This window comes from Notamacropus eugenii, chromosome 2 (genome assembly GCF_028372415.1).
Source record: "Notamacropus eugenii isolate mMacEug1 chromosome 2, mMacEug1.pri_v2, whole genome shotgun sequence".
Taxonomy (NCBI): Eukaryota; Metazoa; Chordata; class Mammalia; order Diprotodontia; family Macropodidae; genus Notamacropus; species Notamacropus eugenii.
This window is the reverse complement of record NC_092873.1, coordinates 384,702,059-384,729,688: the sequence shown is the minus strand read 5'-3', so window position 1 is coordinate 384,729,688 and position 27,630 is coordinate 384,702,059. Positions and strand designations below refer to the sequence as shown.

Here is a 27,630-nt window from a genome sequence, read left to right as displayed (position 1 = left end):
CCCTCTAAACCCTCTTCTTTCCTTTTGGCCTCTTGCCCCAATCTTTTTCTGTCCTCCATTCTAAGTCCTATCTAGCCATCCTCATTCTTACAATGGCCTCTGTTTCATACCTCCTATTTTAAAAAATTTTTTATTAGTAGCCCAGGGGCAGGTTGCTACATATTAGAGAAACCCAGGGTGTCAGATTTAGCATGCAGTTGAAAGCCAGGAATGAAGTCTAAGGGTGGAGGCACGTTTGTTTCATTGTGTCTTCTCTTGTGCCCCCCCCCCCCCTTCTCAGGTATGGATGTAAAGATAATTATAGGGAAAGTTTTGTCTGTAGCTTGGGGCAGATATGGCCTGGATGCCTACTATTGTTGGCAGCACCAACATGAAGATGCTGCTGGGTGAGCTGTGAAGGGAATATCTGGATCCCTCTGGCACCAGGATGTTTATTTTAGTGCCTTACCTGCCCTGGCCAAGCTGTTATGGGAGTGGATCCCTTGGGATGGTCAGTGTCCATTTCCAAGTCTAGCATTGAATTTGGTTCTTTCTTCATCCACAAAAAGAGTATTTTTAATACAACTACTAGGTCTATATTCCAAAGAGATCATAAAAAAGAAAAAAGACCCATGTGTACAAAAATATTTATAACAGTTCTTTTTGTGGTGGCAAAGAATTGGAAATTGAGGGGATGCCCATCAAGTGGGGAATGGCTTAACAAATTGTGGTATATGAATGCAATGGAATACTATTGTGCTGTAAGAACTGATGAGCAGGTAGATTTCAAAAAAACCTGGAAAGACTTACATGGACTTACGTGATGCTGAGTGAAGTGAGCAGAACCAGAAGAACATTGTATGTTGTAACAGCAACATTGTGCAATGATCAGCTTTGATAGACTTGGCTCTTCTCAGCAGTACAAATGGTCTAAGACAATTCAAGAGGACTATCCACATCCAGAGAAAGAACCGTGGAATCTAAATGCAGATCGAAGCATACTATTTTCACCTTTTTGTTCTCGGTTTTTTCTTTCTCTTTGTTTTTCGCTTTCGTTCTGATTCTTCTTTCACAACGTGACTAATGTGGAAATATGTTTAATATGATTGTACATGTATAACCTATATCAGATTGCTTGCCATCTTGGGAAGTGGGGAGGGGAGAGAGGGAGGGAGAAAAAAGTTTGGAACTCAGTTTTAAAAAAGTGAATGTTGAAAACTTTCTTTTTGTGTAATTGAAAAAAAAATAAAATACTGTTTTTAAAAAAGAAAGACAACTTTTAACCTCATAAGGAAACATATATAAACTTAGGGATCCCAGGAATGTTTTAGGGATAGGAGGGTGGGTTAGAGAATTAGGAAGTGGAGAAAAAGCATCCTTTGGTTCAGAAGCATTACACTTTTGGAGGAAGGGGACCAGTCCATACAGGGATTGGCTAAAAGAATTAGGGATGGTTAGCCTGAAGAATAGAGACCTGATGGTGTCAGGGGAGTAAGAGGGATAGGGTGAATGGACATAACTATTTTCAAATATTTGAGGAGCTATCACATGCAAGGGATTGGGCTTGTTCTTTTTATCCCCTAGACCTAGAAGCAAAAGTACAAGAGAGGCAGAAGGGCTTGGTGAGTATGGTGACAGAACTTAGAGTCAGAAAGATATGAGTTCAAAGCCCACCTCAGGTACCAACTAGCTGTGTGCCTTTGGGTAAGTCATTGAGCCTCTGCTTGCCTCAGTTTTCTCATTTGTAAAATGAAGGGGTTGGACTTGACCTCTAAGGATCATTCCAGTTCTAAAGTTATGATTCTATGAAATGGCAGAGAGGCAGATTTTGTTTTATTGTATTTAAGGAAAGATTGCTGAATGATTAGTCTTCCAAAAGTGGAATCGACTGCTTTGGGAGGCAGTAGCTCTGTCTCCTGAAGGTCTTTGAGCATAGGTTGGATGACTACATTTTGGGAATATTGTACGTATGGGTTGTACTGGATGATCCCTGAGGGCCCTTCCAACACTGAGAGGCTGTGATTCTTCCATTAGGATCTACCAGCCTTGAAAAATCACAGGAGCTTTCAAAATTCAAAATAAAACAAAAAATACTTGAGCCATTAACTTGTTGGCATGATCTTTTGCATCCTAATTGCTTGTTTTTTCATGCCCATGATCTGCCAAACCCTGCTCCTTACCCCTAAAGTCTTCATCCCCATCTTCTGTTAGGGTACCCCACCCCCAGGTTTTAGTCTAGGATTGCTCTGGCTAGGAAATTTAGTGGTTGGTCTCTATCTTGTGGCAACTAGCCTGACCTATAAGCAGCTGTCTCAGGTGAGTCTTCCCAGATGTCCTGGCTGGGAGCCAGCCTTGCATACTGTGCCTGCTGCCCGTGCTATGCCAACTCCTTCCTGGAAGGCATTCTCCGAGTCTCAGCACTCTTGCTCCAGAAGCTGATGCCAGTCTGGCTGGTGTTGCCTTAGGCAGGGGTGTGATTCAGTGGCCTGAACAGGACCTCCACTTGACTCAGTGGAGTTGCCTGTCACCACCCTCTTCTTCCTCCAAATGTCTTAGTTCTCTCATTTGTGACTTGTGCCAGAACAGACTATTTAATTGGTCTCTGTAAATATGCTTTGATTAGGCTAGCATGAAAGGGACTGTGGAAGTTCAAAGCCAATCAGGGCTTCTGGGGCTGAGATGAGTGGTAGATGGGAGTGAGGAGTTGGGAGCAAAAAGGGGAGTTGTTGGTATTTCTCCTAGAGGACCTTGGGATTGAGGAGGACTCTGCAGCTAGGTCACAGGAAGGCTCTCAGGCACATTGAGGGTTCATGTTTTTCACCTGAATACTTTTCCATACAAAGTTTGTGAGGGGGCAGGGTACTGGGGAACACTGAGTGAGAGGGAACTAGTTTGGATCATAGGTAACACCAAATAGGAGACTGAGAGACACTCTGACTCCTTTTCCCTCTCTCTTTACCAAACCCACATGAAAGGGATGCCACAGGCATACTCCAGGGTGTGCTGTTCCCATAAAGCACTCACTTAAAGTGTTATTGACAATTTGGTCCCCATGCTCACTTATCTGTCTTTTCATTGACTATCATTAATATTTGGGTATAATTTCCAAGATGGACATTTCATCCCTTCATTCAGTTCTATAGCCCTGCAAACCTTCTTGTGGCCTAACTCAATCCTGACTAATGAATTCTTAACTGGTTTCCTCTAGCTGAACAGGAAAGACTGTCCATTTCCTGAATACCCATTTTCACAGGAGATCATGAAGTATAGGGGAGTTGTGAGCAGGGCTCTCACTTGAGATCCTGTTGTGGGCAGGGATCTCATCTGCGATCCTGGAAGAGTTTTCTGTAGAGAAACTTGCAAATTACAGCCAAGGAGGACTGGAATGAGGAACAGAAAATGAGTGGGGCAAAGGTAGAGAACAGCTTGGCTCCCTTATTCTGGGAATTTCCCTGAGCTTTTGCCTACCTCATGCACTATGGAAAAAGGACAATTTGCTTTTGAACCCCCAATTGCCCAGAGGTCTCCTCTTTCCCCTCTCAGATATGTGAAGCCTCTGCCATTGCGTTGGAGAATGACTATTGGGTATGTTGGGTGTGGGTATGTATATGGGTATCTTTTCCTCCTAGGGGAACTGATAATAACAGGTTCCCTTGGGTGAGGAGAGTGTGCCACATGGGGCCTAGGAGCTATTGAGCATGATGGAAAAAGCTCAAGGCTTGAAGTCAGAAGACACAGGTTTCAGTCCCAGCTCTGATACTTGTGAGCTGTGTAATCTTAGGCAAATCACTTAGCCCCAGTAAACCTCATTTTTCTCATCTGTAAAATAGGTGAAGGCACTAAATTAATCAGATAATATAGCTATGAACTGCATAATATAATATTCCAAAGAATCAAAACTATGGGTCACTCAAAGGGCAAAAGAGGGATATGGTGGGCATAGATATGCTACAACCTATTATCAACAATGAATTACATGTAAGAAATGGTATGAAAGTTATCCCCTGAAAATGGAGGTGATTAGGTTACGTATCAAGGAATAACAGATGGGATGGACCCCTTTTGGAGGTCTTATGGGAGAATCTGGATGAAACTCAGGGTGAAAAGGTTTGCTATCTGCACTATTGGAGGGCATATATCAGTCAGGTCACAGATCCATTGAAGTATAAAATGGGGATAATAATTTTGAATAAGGCTGTTTAATTTTTTATCTTTCTATCCACCATGCCTAGTATAGTGCTTGGGACACTGTAGGCATTTAATAAATGCCTATGGAATTGAATTAAATTGAAATAATATGAGTGCCACTTAACTTACAGGGACAGAATGATAGAAATGCTTTGTAAGCAAGTGTTATGAAAGGTTGCTTTGATTAGGATGTCCTCTTGCAGTGTTCCCCCATGTCCAGGCTCAACTGCCTACCCCTCCTCTACTTGTTGCCTGGAGCCTTGGTTGCTTTCTTCTTTGCCCAGGCTGTTAGCCCCTCAAGATGTGAGAGGTAGTCACTTACCTCAGAGCCCCATCTCTGCCCCCTGGATCAGCCCTAGAAAACTCACCCAGACTGATAACAAATGTTTGGACCATCCAATCCACCTGCCCGACATAGTCCTTCCCCATTCCAGGTCCCACCTCCTCTGGCTCTATCCCAACCCCAACTCCTCCCTTACCTGATGCCGGATCCAGGGCAACCAGGGAAAACAAACATGAAGCCAGGGGTACAGAACTGGATCCAGAAAGACTCACTGGGGAATCTCCCAACCGAATCATACATCCTTCTTAGCTCTCAAGGTGGCTGCTGGCCCCAGGCCCAGTATCTTCTAGCTGCATTCACATGACTGCAAAACTCAAAAAGCACAAGATTTAGAACCAGAAGGACTTTCAAGAACCCATGAATCCATCTTACATGGAAGAAACTGAGGCCCAGGAAAAACATTAATTTACTCAGGGTCATGTAGAAAGAAATTAACAGAGGCAGGATTCAAACCCAGGACCATTGTGTTGGAGAATAGTGGACTTGGAATCAAAAGACCCAAGAGAACTGGCTTCAAGGACTTCCCTCTTAGATAGTCTTTCACTCTCTGATTGCCGATTCAGTATTCTCCCCTACATACCATAATGCCTTCTTCCTATCCTCCCTCTGAATACAGTTTAGTAAATACCAGATAGAAGAGAAACAAGAATAAGACCCAGAGACCCTGAGATTGGGACTGAGAGAGAAGGGAAGGCCTTGTATCTTGCTGGGCCCCAGGATACCCTCAAGACTAGAGAAGATGAGAGGTCACTTCGGGAGTCCTAGGCTTTTCTCAGCCCGGCCTGAGCAGCCGCTTTGGTCCAAGGATCAAGACCAGAGACCGAAAGGAAGCAAAAGGGATGGAGCGTGAGAGGGCAGACTCCAGGTTGCAGTTCAGCTCCCAGTACTTAATCCTGACACCAATATCAACTCTTTAACCTTGATTTTTAAGAAGTTATTGATTTAGTATTTTACTTTTACCCAATATCCTTGATTGCTCTCCAAACCCCATCCCCAATCCTTTTCTTGAAGCCCAGCCCAAGTCTCCCTAACTTGAACTCTACTTAGGAAACTGTTTCTAACTCTTCCTTACTTGACCTTAACTTTTCCTTAGCCTCAACCCCAATATAACTGCAACCATCACAGCCTTCACACCTCCTCCCGCTGTACCTCCCTAACCACATCATTCACCTCACTCACCCTAGTTTTGCCTGATGCATAGACCTTAAAGCTAAGAAGGATTTGACTTCATCCTGCTGGCACTGTTTGGGGTATATCTGTCTCTAATCGTATCTATTACTGCATTGCAATTCAGTTCTACATCCAACTTGATCCTTTCTGTCTCTATCTCCTAAGTTTCTTTTCCTTTGTTTTCTCAAAAGACTCAGGGCTGTTGCCTGAAAATCAATCTTAATTCTCTTTGCCTCACCTCTCCATCTCCAATTGTTTTGACATTGAGTTGTCAAGTCCCACTCCTGAACCCTTCTGACTTGCAGGATGTGGACTCAATCCTGGGAATGGTGGAATGGGGCTGAAGGGGAGGCGTCGATTGGTGGGACTATGGGCTTAGATAGAGAAAAGGGAGAACTAGGAGCTGGAGTGAGTTAGAAAGGAAGAATAGTGGGGATAGTTTGTGGGAAATGGAAGCCCCGGGCAATGCAGGGGATGTCAGGGGAGTATTGGAGGTCCAGGGAAGGGAGTTTCTGCGAGCCAGGAAAGGAGAGGTTAAGAAGGGCAGTGGAAAGAGAAGGTATTGAGATTTGGTATGAAAGAGATAAATGGAGGGAAGAGTCCATATAGGAGGAGTTGGGACGTATGGGAGGAGTGAATTGAGAGCAAGGAGGAAAACGATATGACACCCTCCTTCCCCACACAAACCTGGGTTTGTGGGTGAGTCATGTCTAAGAAAGAGCCTTTGAGCTAGTGACTTTTCCTGCCCAACAGCTGGGGAACCTGGAGTCCGCCCTCTTTATCCCTCTTGCTTCCTTTCTGTCTGTTTTATTTATTTATTTTTGTCTCTATCAAGCCTTACCTAGATGTAAAAACATTCTATAACTTCTACCTTGCAGGTTTGAGATGAGGTGGAAGACAGTGAAAGATGTTCCTCTCGCCTCCTACAAGATCATGCATTTAGTACTCAATGAGGATTAAGTTGGGGGGGAGGAGTTGTTTCTGAGTTGTACTAGAATACAAGCTCATGGCCTCTGCTTTGTTTCTCAGTGTCTGTTGATCTATGTTTTCGGTGGCTCTATGAGTTCTCTCCTAGAGTTTTCCTGAGGAGTTCTCATGTTTTACCTGATCTTTATGAAAATGAAATGGGTGGAATAGAGGATGAGACTGCAAGCTGAGGGAGGAGTCAGGGTTGGAATTGGCAGGTGGGGCTGGGGCGGTGGCAGCCAGCCCAATAAACTGGGGGAGGATATCATAGGACCTAGGATTAGAAACTGTCTTCAACTCATCTAGACCAATCTGTTTTCTGGGAAAGGAAATGATTGCCCAAGATTACATAGGTTATAGTAAGTAGGGAATTTTTCCTTGATGCCAAATCAGTACTCTTTTCATTACATCAAGCTGGTTCTCCAAACCCTTCATCTGCCTGATGAGGAAACTGGTTTCTAGAGACAGAGGGAAAATTACTTGCACAACGTCACCTAGCTAGTTATTTGTGTGTTTCTTAGAACACACTTCTCTCCCCATGTTCCCCCATATATTTTTGGTCTTGAGTTTCCTTATCTGGAATAATTTGGAATAGTCTGGAATAAAGCTAGTAGAGTCTTTGCAATTCATTTAGTCTAATCTCTTCAATATACAGATGAGGAAAGTAAAGTTCAATGAGGAGAAGAGACCCCCTAGCTTTGACCCCAAATCATCTAACTCCAAATCCAGTGTCCTTTCCACCATTCTGTACTGCAAGGAGAGATACATGGACCCTGAAGTAGCTCAAGACTATTGTTTGCCCTTTGTTTTTGAAGGGGATCAGTGCTATCAGGAAGGACTTGCAAATGAATTGGATTTAAGTGAGGTAGGACTGTGCAAAGTCATCAACCTCACTCTCTCCTCCAGAGTCGTCTGGGTCCTATGGCAAGATATAGATCTGAATGACTGGAGATGGTCTTGGATATTGTCTCAGAGGCTGTGGAATTCTTTTGAGCTGGATCTGTGATAAAGGAACTTGGGGAAGTTTCCTTTACCTTCATGCCCTAGTCCAGCTTTCCAGGTGGGCACAACACACCAACAATTTATGTTCTTTTCATGGATTCCTGAATAGAGGGTGGTGACAATTAGCTTTCTATGTGCTGTGACTATGAAGGACACTAACCTCTTTAGTTTCAGGGGGTAAGAGGACAGATGGATCTGCTCTTAGGAGGAGGTAATACAGTCTTCCAGCCCTCCTCATTTCCCATGCCTCCATCTCATCTGGATTCCCCTGCCTCAAATCTCCCCTGTCTTTCATGCTTATACTCTTCCAGACAAATTCAATGGTCAACTAGTTCAATCCATATTTGAACAGAAATATCCCCAATAACACCAGAATAAGTGATGCTCCAGCCTCTGATTAAAGACTTCCAAATATGAGCATCAGCTTGTCATACTCCTCCTAAAACAGGGTATATAGAGTTAAACATAATACCGTGGATATGTCATGACCAGGGCAGATGACAGCCTGACTCTCACCTCCCTAGACCCTTCTATCTTCCAGCTTTAAGGGACCTATGATCTCAGCAATGGGCCATTCTCTCCAGTGATGCAGATTGCAATCATTCCATATCTTCTCATCCTGTATGACTTTTGTTCATATTCTATAAATCTACTTTGGGAGTTCACCAAATGTTCTGGGAATCTTTCTCTAGGCCAGGGGTTCTTAACCTGGGATTCAGGAACTTGTTTAAAAATAACTCAATAACTATATTTCAATCTAAGCTTCCTTTGTAATCGCATGTATTTCATTTTATGTGTTTAAAGACATTATTCTGGGAAGAGATCTGTAGACTTCACCAGGCTGCCAAAGGGAGATATGACACAAAACAAGTTAAGAACCTCTAATCTGGGACCTCTAATATTGGTAGCAGTGCTCTTGCTGTGTGACTAGCTCACCTCCTTTTTTGGTCACATAGCTCAATGATGTTTTTTATGCTGCTTCTTGCATGCAGTTCCTTGTTGATCACATGCCTCAGCCTGGTCATTGAATCATTTCCTGCTTCTCTACTTCTCCATCTACTTCTCTTTGAACGACCTGCAATTCTGGTCCTTTGAAAATTGCCATAATCTATGATACATGGTCCTATTGCACTACTGGAAGACTTGGTGTATTAAAAAGTTAAGTTTTTCTTTCAGAGAGAATCTTGGGAGCAGAAAAAATACTGCACAGTTTCCCAAATGGAATACAGTCTTCTCTCTTCTCCCTATTAAATTGGGACCAATTCATTGGTCTATCTGCAATGTCAGATGTAACAAAATGTATCAATCAGCCACTAAGTATTTCTAAGCACCAAGTGCCAACTCTATGAGGCACTGTGTTACGCAGTACAGATACAAAGAAAAAAAAGAATCTTTGCCCTCAAAAAGATTACATTTTATCACATTTATAACATATGTATATATATAGCATATATATGTGTGTACATTTAAATACATACATATATATTATGTAACAATCAAGCAACAAGCATTTATGAAACACATTTTGTTTGCCAGGCACCGTGCTAAATAATGGGGATACAAAGTAAAACCAAAGACAGCTCCTTCCCTGAGGGAGTTTACATTGTAATGGTGGGGAAAATATCTATAAATCATACAAGATAAAATACAAAGTAGATAGAGGGAAATCTTAGAATGGTTGGCACTAGCACCTAAGGGGTTGTGGTTTGTCCTTCGTTCTTCAAGAGGACCATGACATCAGGGAGGTGATGACATGACTTGCAATTGACTTTGACTTGAGTGAGGGAGGGTCATGCAAAGTCACCAGCCTCACTTTCCTCTCCAGAGCTATCTGGGTCAGTGGCCAGAAACTGATCAGGAGGACTGGAGTAGTCTTAGGGAGTTCTCCCAGAGAAAGTGACACTTGAATTGAGGCTTAAAGCATGCCATGTTTTCTAAGAGTCAGAGATTGGGAGGGAGATCATCCCAGGAATGGGGTTCTGTCACTGCAAAAGCATGGAAATGGAAGACAAAGACTTGTGTACAGGGAACAACAAATAGGCCAGTATGGCTAGAGTGAAGAATGGATGAAGAAGAGCAGAGTCTAAGAAGATTTGAAAGACAGGAAAAGATCAGATTTTAAAAGGATTTTATATCTGGATAGATGGATGGGTGGATGGATGGATGGGTGGATGGATGGATGGATAGATAGATAGATAGGTAGGTAGGTAGGTAGATAGATAGATAGATAGATATCACAGATCCTGGAGCCTGTGGAGGTGGTCCAGCCTCTGCTTTAGCAAAATCACTTTAGCAGCTAACTGGAAGATGGACTAGAGTTGGGAGAGAATGGAGGCAGACAGAATTAGAAGGCTATTACAGTATTCCAGGGAAAAGGTGACACAAATTAGAACAAGGACAGTCACTGTATGAGTAGAGAGAGGAGGATTTATTCAAGAGATGCTGTAGAGAAAGAAATAACATAAGTTGATAACATTAGATACATTGGGATAAGAGATTACTAGAGGTTGCAAACATGAACACATGGATGAATGGTGGTAGTCTTTACAGTAATAGGGAAGTTAAGAAGTAAGGAGTTTTTTTTGGGAAAGATAATGAATTCTGTTTTAGATATGTTGAATGTTAGATGTCAAGGGGATATCTCATTGATAATGTCTAGCAGGGAGGTGATGATATTGGACTTATGCTTAGGAGAAAAACTAGGACTCCATAAATAGATGTGGGAATCAGTTGCATAGTAATGATCATTGAACCCATTACAGGTGATGAGGTCAAATGAGATCACATAGGGAGAAAAAAGAAGAGAACTCACGCTAGAACTTTGGGAGACACCCACAGTTAGGCATGGCATGGATGAAGGTCCAACAAAAGAGACTGAGAAGGAAGGATCACCTAGGTAGGAGTAAAACCTAGAGAGATAAGGGACGAAAACCCAGAGAAGGGAGAGTAGAAGGTACAACTGTAATGTTAGAGTCTAAACATAGTGTTTTTACCATCTTCACTGGAGAAAATAACTTCTTATGGAAGTCTTTATATTTCTTTAATACATTTCATCTTTTTTTTTTTTTGGTCCTTCCAGTATCACACTTAGTAAAAACTGATTGAATTGGATTTCTCAGCAAACTTTCTATAAATCTGTTTCTCCACTGCTCATCATTGTATGGTGTGATACTTTTCATAATCTATCACCTTCGTTTATCAGATTTCACAAATGAATTTCTATTCTAAATAATGACAATAATAGCAAATATTTATATAACATATAACATGCCAAGTGTTTTATATATATTATCTTATTTAATCACAACAACCCAATGAGAGAGGTGCTAATATTATCTCAATTTTATAGATCAGGAAACTGAGGGTACGAGATGTTAAGTGATTTACTTAGGATCACATATCAAATAAATGTCTGAAGCAAGATTCAGACTTCCCTACTCTTCCTAACTCTTTAGCATTATGTTCACTATGCCATCTAGCAACCAGTGTTGTCCATCATCAATTGGAAATTTAAGATACCATTTCATTTTTCTGATGTTATCCAGGTCTTGTTGTATCTAAACCTTCCGATTCTTTTTCAATCAATCAACAAACATTTATTAAGCCCTTACTATGTATCAGCCAAAACAAAGATAACAAAAGTTTCTGCCTTCAAGGAGCTTACCTTCTGTTGGGAAAAATAATCATTATGCTTGGGTATGGAATATCGTAGCTGATGTTATACCTAGTCTTCGTTTGTTGGTTTTGTTTAGCTTTTTTTTTTCAGTCACAAGGGAAGGCTCAGTGGGAGGGTCAGAAATAGATTCAGAAATAATTGTGATGCAAAAACAAAAGGCATCAATAAAACTTTTTTAAGTGAGTGGGAGAGAGAGGCAGGGAGGAGTCTTGTAATTAAGCCCTTCAGAATTACGTGTAAAGAATGTACCTTTTCAATTCTCCTTATTACTCAGTTTCTTTGGTATTCACAGGAGCCAGCAGAAGTGGGTTTTATTCAGTATTTGGTTAGGTCATGTGGTATTTTATGTCTAAGCGATAAAAAAAATCTAAGCTTAGTATTAGTATCCCTGGGGATATGGTGGGTGTTTAAAAATGATGATCATGTGTTTTCTACCTTTACAAAATTTCTTCTACAAAAATTTCTTCTTTCTTTCCCTGCTGTTTCTGTTCCTTCCTTCTTTCCTTCCTTCCTTCCTTCGTTCCTTCCTTCCTTCCTTCCTTCCTTCCTTCCTTCCTTCCTTCCTTCCTTCCTTCCTTCCTTCCTTCCTTTCTTCCTTCCTTCCTTCTTTCCTTCCTTCCTTCCTTCGCTCCCTTTTTTCTTTTTTAGATATATCGACAATTTAAAGCCCTGGTTTTGGCCCATGTTTCCAGCCCTGTTGTGCACTTTTCCTCTTCATGCACTCTACATTACAACCAAACCATTCTACCTGCTATTCCCTGTATACACCATCTCAATTCTCTTCTCTGCCTTTGCTGGGTCAAGAATTCTCCCTTTCCCCTAACTCCCCAAACTTGAAATGTGCTTCTTCTTTTACTTTCCACTTTGGGAACCCCTAGTCCCATTCGAAGCTCAACTCAAGTGCTACTTCCTACATCAGGTCTTTTTCAACACCCTTCATTAGTTACTATGGTCTTTTCCCATTCAATTAATTCATATTTACATTAAAGAAAGAATCCATGTTCTATAGACATGAGGTTTTTGTGTAATATACAAACTTTTGATTTCTTTCATCTATTAATCCTGAGCCCTATTTTTCAAAATATGTCACTACTCTCTACTCCATGCCCACCTGTGCATCAAAGTCACAGAGTTTTAAAATATATGTTGGAATTGTTCACTGAAATGCTTTTACCTTCTTGTCCTCTGCAGAAGCTGGTACAGAAGCTACAATTATCTTCATAGGGTGTTTCCCCAGATACTCATCAGGAGTCGTGCAATACAAGATGATCAAATGTACCATGGGATGATGTTCACTTTGCCTTTGGGTACATGATAAAGCCAACTCCTCTGACTCCTTTCTTTGCCTCAACCAGAAAAGCCTGTGAGCCATCCTTTTATTTCATCTTTTTAGCTTCCTGTTCTATCTAGTGTCACTTGTAGTGTGAATGCCAGTATCAATACAATTCAGTTTCTCCAGAAGTATGTTGAATTGGTTATTGGGCAAGAATCTCACATTTAGTGTTTATAGACAGATTAGAAATGGATTCTTCGCACCTTCTACCCATTTCTTTGCCCTTTAGCCACCATTAATGTAGAAATAGGAGAATTACACGGCACTAAGTACATCATCCTTTATATATTTCATGGTTTGCCATGGCCAAACAATTCATCACCAAATTCATCAACCAGTCAACGATGATGAATCTCCTTGTTCTTAGGAAGAATGGTACTCAAACGGCGGTCATAGACTGTCACCAGGGACCTTCTGGACTCCATTCTTTACAATGCAGCTTAAGGGCCATTTGTTTTCATATGCTATTATGTCCTACTGTTGGCAATTATGGAACCCTTGTTCTGCTAAAAATTCCCTATTAACTCTCTTCTGAGAGGTAATGTAGTACAGTGGAGTCAGGAAGAGTCAATGTAGCCTACGAGTCAGGGAGATCTGGGTTTAAGTCTCAGCTCTTGACTGTGTGACCCTGGCCTAGTTACTTACTTTCTCAGTTCTATAGACTACTCTCTAAGGTAGGAGTTCTTTTAATCTAGACCCCATGTGGTCAGGTTGTCCATGAAATTAGATAGAAAAAAATCTTACATCTTTATGATCACTGTCCTCCATCAGAAATTCATCCTTTCCTTGAATTACTTAAAAACATTATTCTGAGGATTCCACAGACTTTGCTAGACTGAAAAGGGGGTCCATAACACACAAAAAGGTTCATAACCCCTAGTCTAAGGCTGTAAGTTATAGATCTACGCTGGAAATGAGAATTTCTTCATTGGTGTTCCCCTACATCAATAAAATCACAGATCTGGTGTTTCCCTCACTCTTCTCATCTTTCCACTAACCCACGCCCTCTTTTGAATTCTCCTGTTTCTGCCTAAGGCATACCATCTTTCCAGTTACCCAAGTTCAAGAATTCAATGCTATATTCAACTTTTCACTCTTTCTTATGTTCCACGTCAGATAAGTTTCAAAGACATAGAAATTCAACTTCCACAACACGTCACATCTGTTCTATCTCTCTACTCAAATAGCTACCACCCCACTTCAGGCCCTTCATCATCTCTTGGGTAGATTATTACAGTGTTGTCCTAATCAGTTTCTCTTTTACAGTTCCAATCTATTCATCACCCAGTTTCCAAAATAATCTTTTTAAAGGAAAGGCCATTTCACTCTTGTGCTCAAGACCTTTGAGTGACTCCCTATCATGTCAAAGGAAAAATATGAGCTCCTCAGGCCAGCATTTAAAACCCATTACACTGTGACTCCATATTTCTCTTCTAGGCTTACTGCATATCATTTCTCTTCAATCTATGTTCTAATCAAACTGACTTGCTTGTTGTTCCCTGAGATAGCATCTCTCACCCTTCTATGCCTTTGCAGAGGCTGCTCCCTTGGACAAGGATTCTCTTCTTTAACAATTGCTTCTTGAAATCCTGTGCTCCCTTCAAGTCTTAGCTGAGGTACCATCTCCTTGCTGAGGTCTTTCTGGTTCCTCCCAGTTGTTAGATCTCTCCCCTGCCAAAATTATTTTTATAGTTACTTATCTTTGTACATGTTGTTCTCTGTCTTGCACTTGAGTGGAAGCTCTGAGGGTAGGAACTGTTTCTTTTTAGTCTTTGTGTCTCCTGTGCACAGTATCTTGTGAATAGTAGATGTTTGATTAATGTTTACTGAATTGAATTTTTTTCACATTAATAATTTCAATTGTTTCTTTTCATGCTACATTTGTGTAATTGATTCCTTGAACCCATGTGTAGGATTTTTATATTTATCCCCATTGTATTTGATTTTATTAGCCTGTAGAAATCTTTTTGGTCACCCAATGTGTCAGCTATCCCTCCTAGCTTTGAGACAGCTGCAAATCTGATCCCCATACCATGCCCCATCTACTCATACAGATCTCCACTTTCCAAGACTCCCTCAATCTTCCAATCATCTGGGTCCAACTATAAAATTATCACTTGACCAGGAGTCATTGCTCTAGCCATTGGTTCTACTTCTCTGCATCTTCCCAGTTCACTTTGCACATTTCATTCCACAGTTCAAGTAAAGCTTTAGGATTAGTCTCAGAGGTATGTTGAAGTCCCTGGGGCATGGTGGTTATAAGTCATAGGAGAATATAACTAATATGTGGACATAATTACCTAGGTCAGAGGATTTAGAGCTGAAGGGATCTTATACATTGTCTAGTGTAACTCTCTTGTTTTAAAGGTAAGGAAAGTGGGGTCTACAAAGGTGAAGAGGCTTGCTCAAGGTCATACCACTTTGCTAGTAGATGGCAAATCCACCAACTTCAAATCCAGTCACAGTCTTCCCTGTAATTATGACCCCAGCTACAATCTCCATCCTAACTCTAATTCAAACCTTAATTTCAACTCCAGTAATAACTCTCAGTCAATTGTCTCCTCGGTTCCAAGGTTAAACTTTAATTCCAACCTTAAACTTAATGGTGACCACAACTCCTACTTTTCTCTACAGACTGCTTCCTTGCATTACCTTCCCCAGTCTTGCTTTTGACCTTGTACTTTGATCCCCATTGGAATGGTGTAGTAGTTCCTGTGATTCACAGCTCCCATTCACAAACTCACCCTGGGCTGAAAGCCAGAATGTCAAATCAGATAGCACTTAGGCAAGTGATTTAGGATGAATTCTAATTGGTAAGAGGTAGATAATGATATCTGTTCCAGGTAAGACCAGGCCAAAGGAGGGCACAGGAAAAAAAATCCTATAAATTCTTGAATAAATGCAGAAATCAGTTGTGGGTGCTTTGTGGGCCCTAGAGATCCCTGTTATTATTAGGACAAGAGGGGAGGGAATTGAAAATCATGGACTCCCTGCCTTCCTTATGTGTCTCTAAACTGATTTACTACTGCCCATCAAGATTGCCTCAGAAACTCATGATTCCCTTTCTCATGTTCCCTTCCATTTCCCCAGCCACTGAGCTGTCCTTCACTCTTCTCTGTTCCTTAAGGGGCAAATGGGAAGTATCTGCTGGCCCCCTTGAGCAAACTCTGCTGGTAGGAAGGAGGATGCATGACCACACCCCTGAGCTGAGAGGCCTTGTAATATATGCTACCTTCTGTGGAGTAGGTCAGGGGGTTATGGGAAAAAAAGTCCCCAAGTCATTGCTCCAGCTAGAGCTATATTCTAGCATCACTCTAAAACTGACCTTGCTCCTTGGGACTGAGTTTATCCTGAAACTCTGGTAAGCCTGGGTAGATTGTGAGTTCCCTGGAACATCTTGATGTTGGAACATGTACCTCTTATATCCCTCTGCTTGCCACACGTACATACCATCTTTTACACATTGACATACAACATACCTTATTCATACACACACATGCACACACGCACACACATGCACACACACACATCTATCTATCTATATCTGTCTGTCTGTCTGTCTATCTATCCCCCAAATGAAGAAATGACCCAAGCATCCTTTTTCATTACACACCTTTTCTTATACATAAGCACACTCATGTGTTACATTTGTTTATAGAGTAACACACTGCATAAAGATTCTGTCTTTCTCAAACACACACACACACACACACACACACACACACACACACACACTCTTTAAGTGCCCTCCCCTCCTCCCCACACTCTTATAAACATACAGCCATTCTGTCACCCATTCTATCCTTGGACCTCACCCCAACTTACCCACACTCATGTCCCTGGTCTCTCAGTCCTTAAAAAACTGGTTTCTGTCTTGTTCCCCAGTCTGTAGAAGGGGCAGTAATAATGATGATGGGATGGACAGCCCTGCTATTCTCTGTTCCCTCCTCCTGCTCCTATCCCCATGCCAAACATCTTACCCTCAGTGCCTAGGGGCTTCCTCTATTCTTAGGTAAAGTCAATGAACCCTTGTGGGTAGGGGGCCAGACTTGAGAGGGGGATAGAATGAGTCTGTTTTGCTTTCCTTAGAGGTGATCCTTTCATTCAATCCCTCCTCCCCACCTCCCATCCTAAGCTTTAACCCTGCCCAGGGAGGGAAAACTAACTGAGGCAGACTGAGACCCCTGTGATATCCTCACCCTTTCCCTCCCTTCGTCGTTTTGAGAGGCTCAAATGCATTTGACACAACAGACGGCTTGAGAGGGAGGTTGGGATAGGCATTTCTGGCTCCCTTTCAAGTATATTTGACCCTTGCCTAGAGCTCCTAGGACACAAGAATGGAGCTCCTTTCCTTAACCTTTAATATTCCTTCATGATTGATACTTCCTTGCACCTGGAACCATGAAGGAGAATAAGGGGCAAGAAATCTTTTTATTATTAGGATGCCTGTAGGATTGGGCTGTTTCTTCTCCTACCCCTCATCCCCACCATTATATACACACAAAGAATGAAGTAGAGAAAAGGAACTAGAAGGGGACAACCAGATGAGGTTGAAGGACACTGAGACTGGAGTTAGGAGGAGAGAGGGAGTGGGGGAACAGAAGATACCTGTACTCAGAGTTCTATTTTTAACTCTTCAAGTCGAGTTTGAGGGAGGGGCTTTGACATCAGCTCCTTATTCCTTTACCCCTCCCTCCCTCCCCAATGTTTCCATTTCCCCTTTCCTGCTCCCCTTGGACAAATGAGTGGTGAGGGGAACTCAGTGGACGCTATAAACTGGGGCAACTATTGTCACCCTCAGGGATAGGGCCAAAAGGAAATGGAGGTTTATCAAGTGCCTAATTATAAGTCCCGCTGCCCGCCCTGTGCCACTCTCAGGATGGGGAAGAGCTTGGGTGAGGGCTGGGTAATGCCTGGGTAGGCCATCCTGTCACCCCGCTAATTAGAGCTCCTGGGACTCCTCCCAAGGCGGGGAGCTGGCCCCCTCCCTCTCATTGAAATAACTCTGGCTGGCTGCTAGGCAGGTCACTCACTGCACCTACCCTGCCTACCCCAGGCAGTGTCTGCACTCACCGTCTCCCATCTCCCCTTCCCTTCACCCCCATACACATCCTACTACCATCACCACCATCACTGTGCCCCGCCACCACCAGCCCTGAGGAACTATCCTGCTAAAGGCGGAGACTTCTACCCAGGAGAGATGGGAGGACGAGGAGTATTCCTTCTACTGCTGATGTGTTTAAGCCCAGGTACAGGGTCTGGGGGTTCTCCTGCTCCCAGAGAAGACAAGAAGGAGCTTGTAGCAAAGGACAGCTCGGGGGATTCTTTGAGAGCCAGGTGCCTCAGGAGTTGGCTCTCTCCTCAAAGCTGCTTATTAGGGCTGATCTCCTTCCTTGGATGTTTTCATCTCTGGGCATTAGGCTTCATGTATGTACATGTGTTTGGTACTTGAACTGGGCTGAACTCTGTCTGGGAGCTATCCAGCTGGAAGTGTTGTGAGGAGTCTAAGTGAAGGGCTCTGGTGTAGAAAATGGTATTCAATGAGGAGCCAGAGAAGGGATTTGATTCTCTCTGGATGGCCCTTTTGCTCCATTCTAGGTATATATTTCTTCTCTCTTCCTTCCCTCCACAGGGAGTTGGCAAGAGGTCTATAACCTTGGAAGACTCCATGGTCTGGGAGGGCCTAGTAGGTGTAAATTCAGGATTGAGCTTCCCCCATTCTTGCCCTCTGGGGGACAGACCAATCTGACATGTGGACTTAGCCTCCCTATTTTGTTCCCATCCTACAGCATAAGCTTCTTGTTTCCATACTCACTCAAATTGAGATTCCTTTTAGGGGAGGACATTCAGGTTCCCACCCTTCCATGGCTGGGTCTGGAGGTCATTCCAATTTGTAGTTGTTTTCCTGGGGACTCTGTCCAAGTGACATCCAAGATAGGAGTGGGGAGTAAATCTGACTTTCATCCTTTCATCTTTATGGAGTTCCATTTGGTCATTTGGGATTTCCAGGGCAGTTGGGTACCATGCTGAAAACATTTCCTTGTGTGAAGTTATGTAGCTGCGTGGGGGCGGGGTGGTGGTGGTGGTGGTGGTGGTGGTGGTAAGTGACAGCTTAGGGCTAGATAAACTCACTGCCCTTTTCTGGGAAGTTACATCCTCTGCTCTCTGAGACATAGGGCTAGAAGTAACTAATTAAGTAGAAAATAAGGTATAGATTTCAAAGCTTAGGAAAGCTAGCTTTTATGATGCTGCCTATTCCTGGGGACAGGATTACCCAGTAGACCTTGGATTATCTTCAAGGTTTAGTGGAAGACTCCTTTGCTCCCTACCCCATTTCTTTATCCACTTTTCCCTCATTACTCCTAGTTCTCATTCCTTGTCCCTTTTATGCCAAATCTTTGCCCTCTAGGATGCCTATATATTCCTCTCTCCCAGACTGCTTCCCTGCCTGATTCCACTCCCCATCTGCTCGTTTTCCCAATTGCAACTTTCTTTTCTATTACAATGACCCTTCCTCCCTCATTCCTTTCTCTCTGAAGTGTTAGACTTTCAGTCAGGAGTTTGGGGTTCAGAATTCAACTGGATACCATCCATGGGCAAATCCCTTCTTTCTGGGGCTCAGTTCTCTCTCATAAAACTAGGGGGGTTGGACTAGATGGTCCACAAGATCTTTTTTACCTCTAAACCTTGTGATCCTGTAAGGTAGATCCCCTGAACTTCTTGTCCTCTTCCCATCCCTTTCTTAGGTCTGGTCCTCCAATTTGGCTCTTACCCTGTAGCAAGAGAGACTGGGGTGAGAAACAAGGAATAACTTGCTAACATCTGAGGGTGCATGGGGGATTTTCTGGAATTCTGAGAGGCAGTTGTGGGGCATCTTCAAATACAGAGAAGGGTCTCTTCTTTCCCCTACTTTCCTCACTCTCTTTGGCAGCCCAGAGGCTGAAGAGAAAATGATTCTATTGGATCTCAACCACTACTGGGACCAGCACTGCTAACGCAGCCCTTCCCTAGGTGGATACTGCCATGCAGATAGATGTCTGTCACTTACCCTGTCTGCCAGTACTTCCAATGCCTGGGGAATCATGGAGATTGCATCTGGATCCTTATCTCCAGTGTATTTTCCCCAGGCCAGGGTTGGGAAGAGGCAGCCTGCTTCCGTTAGCACTCTAGCTGGCTTCCCTGCTCCCTTGGTTGAGGGCTCTATCTCCCCTGCAGTTTTCTTGGGCTTCCCCAAGATTCTTGGGAGAGACTGAAAGGTTGTCGAGTCAGTTGGGTGGAGACTTCACTCTCAGGTTTGATTCAGAAGTTCTAGTTCAGTGACCTTAGAATCACAGGATTTAGAGCTGGGAAGGGACCTTAGAGGGCATTGAATCAGTTCTAAATTTGATGAAGAGAAAACTGAGTCCCAGAAAAAAGTCACACAGTTTGATATGGGAACTTATTCTGCTGGCCCTTCCTGATTAGCCAGACCCTGTTTCATGTTTGGTGAATATGTGTGTGCGTGTGTGTGTGTGTGTGTGTGTTTATGTCTGTCACTGGAAGAGATCAAGACTGGAGGAGACAGACAAAGGGATGGTGCTCAGTGTTGAGCACATAATATGTACTCAGTGAATACTTTTTGATTGACTAACTGATTGGGAAAGAGGAGGCACAGCATTAAACCCTAGCCAGAAAGCAGAGGGGACAAAAAAGGGAGGGAGGGTTTTGGAAGGTGGAGTGGAATGGGAGAGAGGAATGACACCTGGGAGGGGAAAGTGGGGCCCCTGGTCTCATCTCTGTCCATGCATCTGCTATTCCCCTTCTCTCCCCCAATCCTCCGGGGGGCGTCTGTCCAACTGGTTGGGGGAGGCCCTTGCCTGGGGCACTAAGGGAGGGAAGAAGACAGTAAAACTCTCTTTTACTTCCGGAAATCCCTGCTCCCCACCCTGGGGCAGTTGGCTGAGGAAGCCCATAAAGTCCAGGGTGGCCCAGGACTGTATGTGGCAATGTAAATGCCCAGGCCAGGCTGGGCCCAGGGAGGGGCCTGCAGGGAGGCTTGGCTCCCTTCTCCTCCCTGACTCAGCTGGGGCAGGGGTTGAGGCAGGGCAGGGCAGGGCAGGGCTGGGGCTGCATGAGGTAGAATGAGCAAGGAGAGACAGGTGCCCGAATACACACAAACATGGGCATCCCCATAAGGAGGAAGCACAGCCTATCTCCCACAGATGGACACATACATTCGCACATGGATCACATATAGGTTTACACTGATACAACTGATACAACAACAACAACAACACACATACAACACACAACACACACACAGAGGCTGGAAGAGGGCATCTTACCTATTTACCTGCTTTAGACATGAGAAAGCCTTATTCTGCCCAGATGGAAGACTTCACTGAGATTAAGCTTGGGTAGCCAAAATTCCCACTTGTGAGGTTAACAGCCACAGTTTATTTAGCTAGACACCTGCGTATACACTCCCACGTTCACATCCAGTTACACAGGCATACAACCACCCCAAACACATAACTATACCCAATTACAGATATAAAAAAGTCCTGAATACACAAGCAAAGCCACAAACACAGCCACACATAGACATTCAACCACAATGTACATACACATGTATATAGTCACAAATAGATACACAACCACCTACATACAGTAGCAGGCACATCAACACAAAGAGAGGCTTGCATATACATACAGTTGTGCACACATGCACAATCACATGCCTATACATAATATTCATAAGCATACATAAATATGCTTAACCATATAGCCATGCTCAGTCACACACACAGTTTTTCAGGGTTCCTTGACACTAACTCTATCTCCCTTCCCTTTTTCTTGGCTCCTGTTTTGAGATTTGAGGGCTGCATCAGAACCCTCTTTTTAATTAGAAATTAATGGAGAGTCACCTATGACTCCAGTCTTCCAGTTTTGGCCTCTACTCCATCTCTCCCTCTGTCCCTCTATGACCATCTCCCTCTTCCTCTCTGTCATACTTACCTCTTTACCACAGCACTGCTGTCTGCTGTGCGGATAAATGGGGATGGACAGGAAGTCCTGTATCTGGCTGAAGGTGATAATGTTAGACTTGGCTGCCCCTACATGCTGGACCCTGAGGACTATGGTCCCAATGGATTGGACATTGAGTGGATGCAGGTCAACTCAGACCCTGCACATCGGGAGAATGTGGTAAGTGCCCTGGACACTGAAGTCCTCTAGTCATTCTCCTTTTGGCCCTAGCTTACTTACCGTACATTTCTACAATGTTTTTCTTTTTTTTGTGTGTGTTAGGAACAGGAATGGGTAGAAGATTTTGTACACTTTAAAATTTAGGCATTGGGCAGTTAAACAAAGCCCTAATTTCATATGAAGGTGTTGGAACTGGAAAAAAAATCCAATAATCCTCATTCCAAGCTAGTCCCCCCCAATACTTCCATCCTGAGTGCTGCACCTCGGGGTGCAGCTCTGTGAAAGGGGACAGAGGGACTCTCAGAGGGAGGAGAGTCTATAGCTCTTTTCCTTAAGGAGCTCCCATGTAAGCTTCTTACTTTTCAAAGTCTTTTCCTATCTATTATCTCATTTGATTCTCACAAATTTCTGTTGAGAGCAAACTGGCTTTCTCATGTCCATTTTATGGACATGAAATAAATTGAGGGCTAAAATTCTGTGAAATGGGATGCTCAGGGAGACAAAGTTAGTGCTCTTAGCTCCACTGGTCACTTTCTAGGTAGTGCTACTTCCTCTCTACCCTCCTTGACTTACCTTACTTCTCTCCTTGAAAAACAAACAAAAATTAACCTTCTAGGTATTTGACTTTTATGTTTTAAAAGTGTATTTTTATTAATAACTTCATCACCTACATTTCCTCTTATATCCCTTCTCCTCCCTCCTCTAGAGAGCCATCCCTTAGAATAAAATTTTTTTTCTTAAAAGAGGAAGAGAAAAAAAAAATCACCAAAACCAATAAACATGTCAGAAAATCTGACATTAAATACAATGTTCCACAGCTGAGGAATCTCCTCTCTCCCCCCTACCCCTCCCTTGAACTTCTGTGGGTAATCCCTGTCTTCTTGTTTTCCTCTCTCTCCCTCCCCCTTATCTTCTTCCCACAGTTCCTCAGTTATCAGGACAAGAGGATCAACCAGGGCAGCCTCCCCCACCTTCAGCAGAGGGTCCGATTTGTGGCTCAGGACCCCAGTCAGTATGATGCCTCTATCAACTTAATGAACCTGCAGGTCTCTGACACAGCCACCTATGAGTGCAGGGTTAAAAAGACTACCATGGCCACCCGAAGAGTCATTGTTACTGTCCAAGGTATATGGGAATGGGAGGTCAATGTGGCTACTGGAGCTAGCATTTGGAGTTTGCAATCAGTGGACCTGGGTTCAAATCCAAGCACTGTCACTCATAAACAGTATGACCTTGGGCACTTCTCTGAACCTCAGTTTCCTTACCTGTAAAACTGGGTGACTGGACTAGATGATCTTATTTTTGTTGTTCCGTCATTTTAGTTGTGTCTGTCCCTACCTGGGGTTTTCTCGGCAAAGATACAGGAGTGGTTTGCCATTTCCTTTTTCAGTTCATTTATAGATAAGGAAATTGAGATAAACAGGGTTAAGTGACTTGCCCGGGGTCACACAGCTAGTTAGTATCTGAGGCCAGATCTGAATTCAGGTATTCCTGACCCCAGGCCCAAAACTCTATTCACTTTGACATCCAGCTGCCCAGATGATCTCACAAGGTCCTTTTGATGCCAAAGCCAACCCTTACCTCACAGTTTTAGACACACCATAGACAAGTGATGTCTCTGTTTATGTTGGGGATTGTTCTTCTAGGTTGTTATAGATCTAAGAATATTGTTGTGTATTTGCCTGGGACCTGAATGATAATCACCCTCACCTCCTGTTCATTCCCTGCCTCTCCAGCTCGGCCTGCGGTGCCAATGTGCTGGACTGAGGGGCGCATTACCTATGGGAACGATGTGGTACTCAAATGTTTTGCCAATGGGGGCACTCCACCCCTCTCCTACAAGTGGGCCAAGATCAGCGGACGCACCCATCCCTACCGGGCCAGCTCTTACCTCTCACAGAATAACTACCACTCAGAACTTTCCTACCAGGAATCCTTCCATAGCTCTGTGACCCATGGTGAGAGGGTTGGGGGTGGGGGGATGGGAGGCAGGAGGGAAATCTGGCATTAGTGACTTCCTCTGTACTCTTAAGATCCTCAGAGGCATTGCTTGGTGAGGATGAGGTTCTCTGTGTGAAGAACTAGTCCCACAGCAGGGGGTGCTGCCTAGACAGCATGGAAGGGCCTTGGGCAAACATCTGGATGGGTTACTATAGGGCTGGTGGAAGATCCAGGAGCAAACTAGCCAACCTCTATGAAAGTGACTTTCTGGACCTCAGTTTCCCTATTCATAAAGAATGGTTTGACTGGATGGTTTTTAAGGTCTCTTCCAGCTCTGACATTCTGATTTTCAAGATTCCATGATCTTATAGAGGGTAGAATTTCAAATGAAAGGATAAGTGTTCCTGAATCCTGCCCTAATGGAGCATCTTTGTGACTTAAGAACTCATTGAGGGACAGACACATACTTCCCTCCCCAAGTATGGGGACAGCAACAAGCTGTAAGCTTTACGGGAAAAGAGGCTTATCTAATCAATTTTCAGATCTATCTATAAGATCTCTAGATGGGGGTCTGTGTGAGGATTCGTTTGTGGAAAGAGATACTCTGAAGAATCAGGATTGAATAGAGTAGAAGGTGGTAAAAATGTTGGGACAATAACTTCTTTATTATAGGGACAGGTTAGCTTTCTCTGAAGGGTGTGTACGTGTGTGTGTGTATTTCTTCTTCCTGCTGGCGTTTAGGTTTGTCCCATCTCCCTTACCCAAGCTGTGGGGTGTGCGTGTGTGTTTCTCCTTTTTCCTCTCATTGTTTATGTTTGTCCCTTCTTCCTTACCCAAGCACTCTCTCTCTCTCTCTCTGTCTGTCTCTTTCTCTCTGTCTCTGTCTTTGTCTCTTGTCTCTCTCTCTTTCTCTCTGTCTCTGTCTCTCTGTCTCTCTCTCTGTGTTTCCCTGCTGTCTCCTCCATCCCAGCCCTTAATCCTTCACTTCTCCAGAGTTAGTTATGTTGGAGGTAGGGAGGTCTCTGGGCCAAAGGCCCTCTGACCTCTCTTCAGCAGACTGATCCTTCCTCTATGCCAGGGCTCAGCAATGGGGACTTGGTGCTGAAGGACATATCCTGGGACGACAGTGGGCTATACCAGTGCACGGTGGCTAACCATGTGGGTTACAGTGTGTGCGTGGTGGAGGTGAAGGTGTCAGGTAAGTGGAGACGGGTGGAAGAGAGAGGATAGGGTCACCAGGGGCAAGGTTCCCTGGGAGGGTCAGGTCAGGGGGCGGTCTAAGGGATGGAAAACGGTAGGGCTTCCTGTCTGGCATTCATCTGTAAGCGTCAGCTGGCTCTCCAGATACATCTCTAACGTGTCTCTTGTTTGTGGCTCACGCCAGCTCTGCCCGCCTGGGAGAAAGCAGAACCCTTTTTAAGACAAACATATGCTAGACTCCCTTGCATATATTACTTTGAACGTAGCTAATTGAATGCTATGCACCTTCCCTCCCGTCAAACCCCCTGAATATCACTCTCTCCCAGCCCAGGCCACTTGGTCTAGCCTAGACAGAGCCCCCCAGTCTGGCTTCTTCCTCCTCCTCTACCTCCCGCCTCCCCGCCTCTGGAGTGGGGTGGGGGGTAGGGTGCAGGTGTCCGAGTACTGACAGGCATTTGCTTCTCCCCACAGACTACCCCCGCGTGGGCATAATCATTGGGGCCGTTCTGGGCTCCCTGCTGTTGCTGGCTCTCCTCGGCCTGGGCATCTGGGGTCTCGTCTGCTGCTGCTGCAGCGGGACCGAGGTCAGCCGCGGCGCCTTCGGTTACCGCAACGGCGGCGGGGCCTGCGACGGGCCTAGTGAAATCAGGTAAAACCTGATGCATGCTGCATGCTGCTGTGAGGAACGGGCCCGGCGCCCTCCCCCTCTTCTCACCCCCGCCTGCCCACGGCTGGGAACCCCATCCCTCACACCCGCCCAGCACCACCGCGGAGCCTTGGGGACCGCAGCATGCCGATCTACCACCCGCCGCATGGCTTCACTCTTTTTTCTTTTCCTACCCCTCCCACCTTTTCCTAGCCTTCCCTCCCCCTAGTCCCCTGCCCTTCCTTCCCTTGCCTCCTGTCTGTCCAGTTGTTCGTCTGTTTTAGACTGTGAGCTCCTGGAGGGCAGGACATGTGTCTATCGAGATCTTCTCTATACTATACTTTCGGTGCCCTGGAAATGGTTATTTAAAGAGATGCTCATAATTTATTGCCAAAAACGAACTAGAAATAAAAATAGAACATTGCTAATAGTGCTGATAACTACAGTGCCTTAGAGGATCAAATCCCCTTTGAGAAGGAGAGGTCAGAAAAGAAAAGGCGAGGGATGAGACTAGAAGAAAGGAGGAAAGCAGAGAATGACCTCCCTAGGTGATCTTTAATGTCCCCTGCAACACCGATTTTATGGAATAATGGATGGAGGAATCTCTGAGGATTTGGATGCTTTGGCCATTTCGACTAAAGGAGGGGGTCAGTCCTATATAAGGGCAGGAGAACGTCCCAGATGACTTCTGGAATTGCTTGAGTTCGCCAGTACTCAGGAACGGAAAGGATCGATGGAGAATAGAATAGGCTGAAGCAAAAGTGGGGAGAAAGACAAAGATAGAGATGGCAGAGGGTGAAAGGGGAGGGGTGGCAAGGGAAGACAAGAGGTTTCCAAGAGCCCGTGGCTCTCATGCCCGCTGAAGAGCCCCGCTCACACCTCCTGCCTATTGTTTTCCACAGAGAGGATGCATTGGCACCCGGGTGCAAGACCACCGGGCGGGGCAGCGGCGTCACCCACCTTCTAGGCTACCCGACACAGAACATCAGCCGCTCGCTGCGCAGAAAGTACGCAGCTCCCTGTGCGGCACCTGAAGATGTGCCCTTGGCGACCTGTGGGGTAGCTATTATGCCTGCCAATGCCACCTCCATCAGCGCCCCCTGCGAAGCGGGCCCCTCTCCTATTTACGTCAAGGTCAAGAGCGCTGAACCTGGGGACTGTGGAGAGGGGCAGGTGAAGGGCAAGGATGGTTATTTGGTATAAGCACCAGCCATGCCACCCAGGTGGCAACTTTCCTCAGGTGGGCATTGCATCCCCTCCTAGACTGTTGTTTGGGGCCATCAGGAATGGGAGGGATTGGGGCTCTTTGCCTAAAGCTGGGGACACGTGATTCCATGATGTCCACCTCACTGTGCCTGACTGGCTGAAGACATTTCCTCAGCATGGACATAGCAATAAATAACAGCCTGTGCCCTCCCTGAAGAGCTAGGAGTGGTGTTTGAAGCAAAGGAAAAGAGAGATCGCCCTTGAAACTTCCTTCTATCCTGTGGTTTTCATGGCTACAGAGGGAAAGAGAGAAGAAGAGAAAAAAGGAGAACAAAAAGAGGTTTAGTGTCAGAGAAGGGCTGAGGCAAAAAGATCTTGTGTCCTCAGCTAAGGCAGAGGGCCCCAACGTAGGGGGTAGAGACTTGGGATCAGGGTGGGTAGAGGACTGGATGTTTTGTGTCTGAGAGTTCTGAGCCAAAAGGCAACAATTTAAGCACAATAAAGAAGCTAAAACAAGTTTCAGGACTGAGGTAGTCCTAGTTCCTAAAGGGAAAAAAGGAAGGGGAGGCATTGCCCAGGGATGGATCTGAGGGCTTTGCTCATCTTCCCTCCTGCTTGGATGGCCACCATCATGTCACTGATTGAAACCTTTGGAGTTTCCCTTTTCAGAAAATCAGATGAATGGAGGTAGGGTGGTGGTAGAATTTACCTTCCTGAGTTTCACCTGACTATTCTCAACTTGCTCCTCGGGAACTCTTTGTTTCAGAAATGAATGGAGAGAGAAAGGGGAAGGG

The 27,630-nt window shown here is 44.4% G+C and overlaps 1 protein-coding gene across 1 annotated transcript; it reads left to right on the top strand.

Moving 5' to 3' along the window:
• Positions 1–334: 334 nt before the first annotated feature.
• VSIG8 (V-set and immunoglobulin domain containing 8) lies at positions 335–27,350 on the top strand. The gene is made up of 7 exons (XM_072638166.1): positions 335–386; positions 21,668–21,843; positions 22,767–22,968; positions 23,580–23,801; positions 24,863–24,982; positions 25,456–25,633; positions 26,533–27,350. The coding sequence occupies exons 1-7, from the start codon at positions 335–337 to the stop codon at positions 26,831–26,833; spliced, it is 1,251 nt and encodes a 416-aa protein (XP_072494267.1). The 3' UTR covers positions 26,834–27,350.
• Positions 27,351–27,630: the final 280 nt, after the last annotated feature.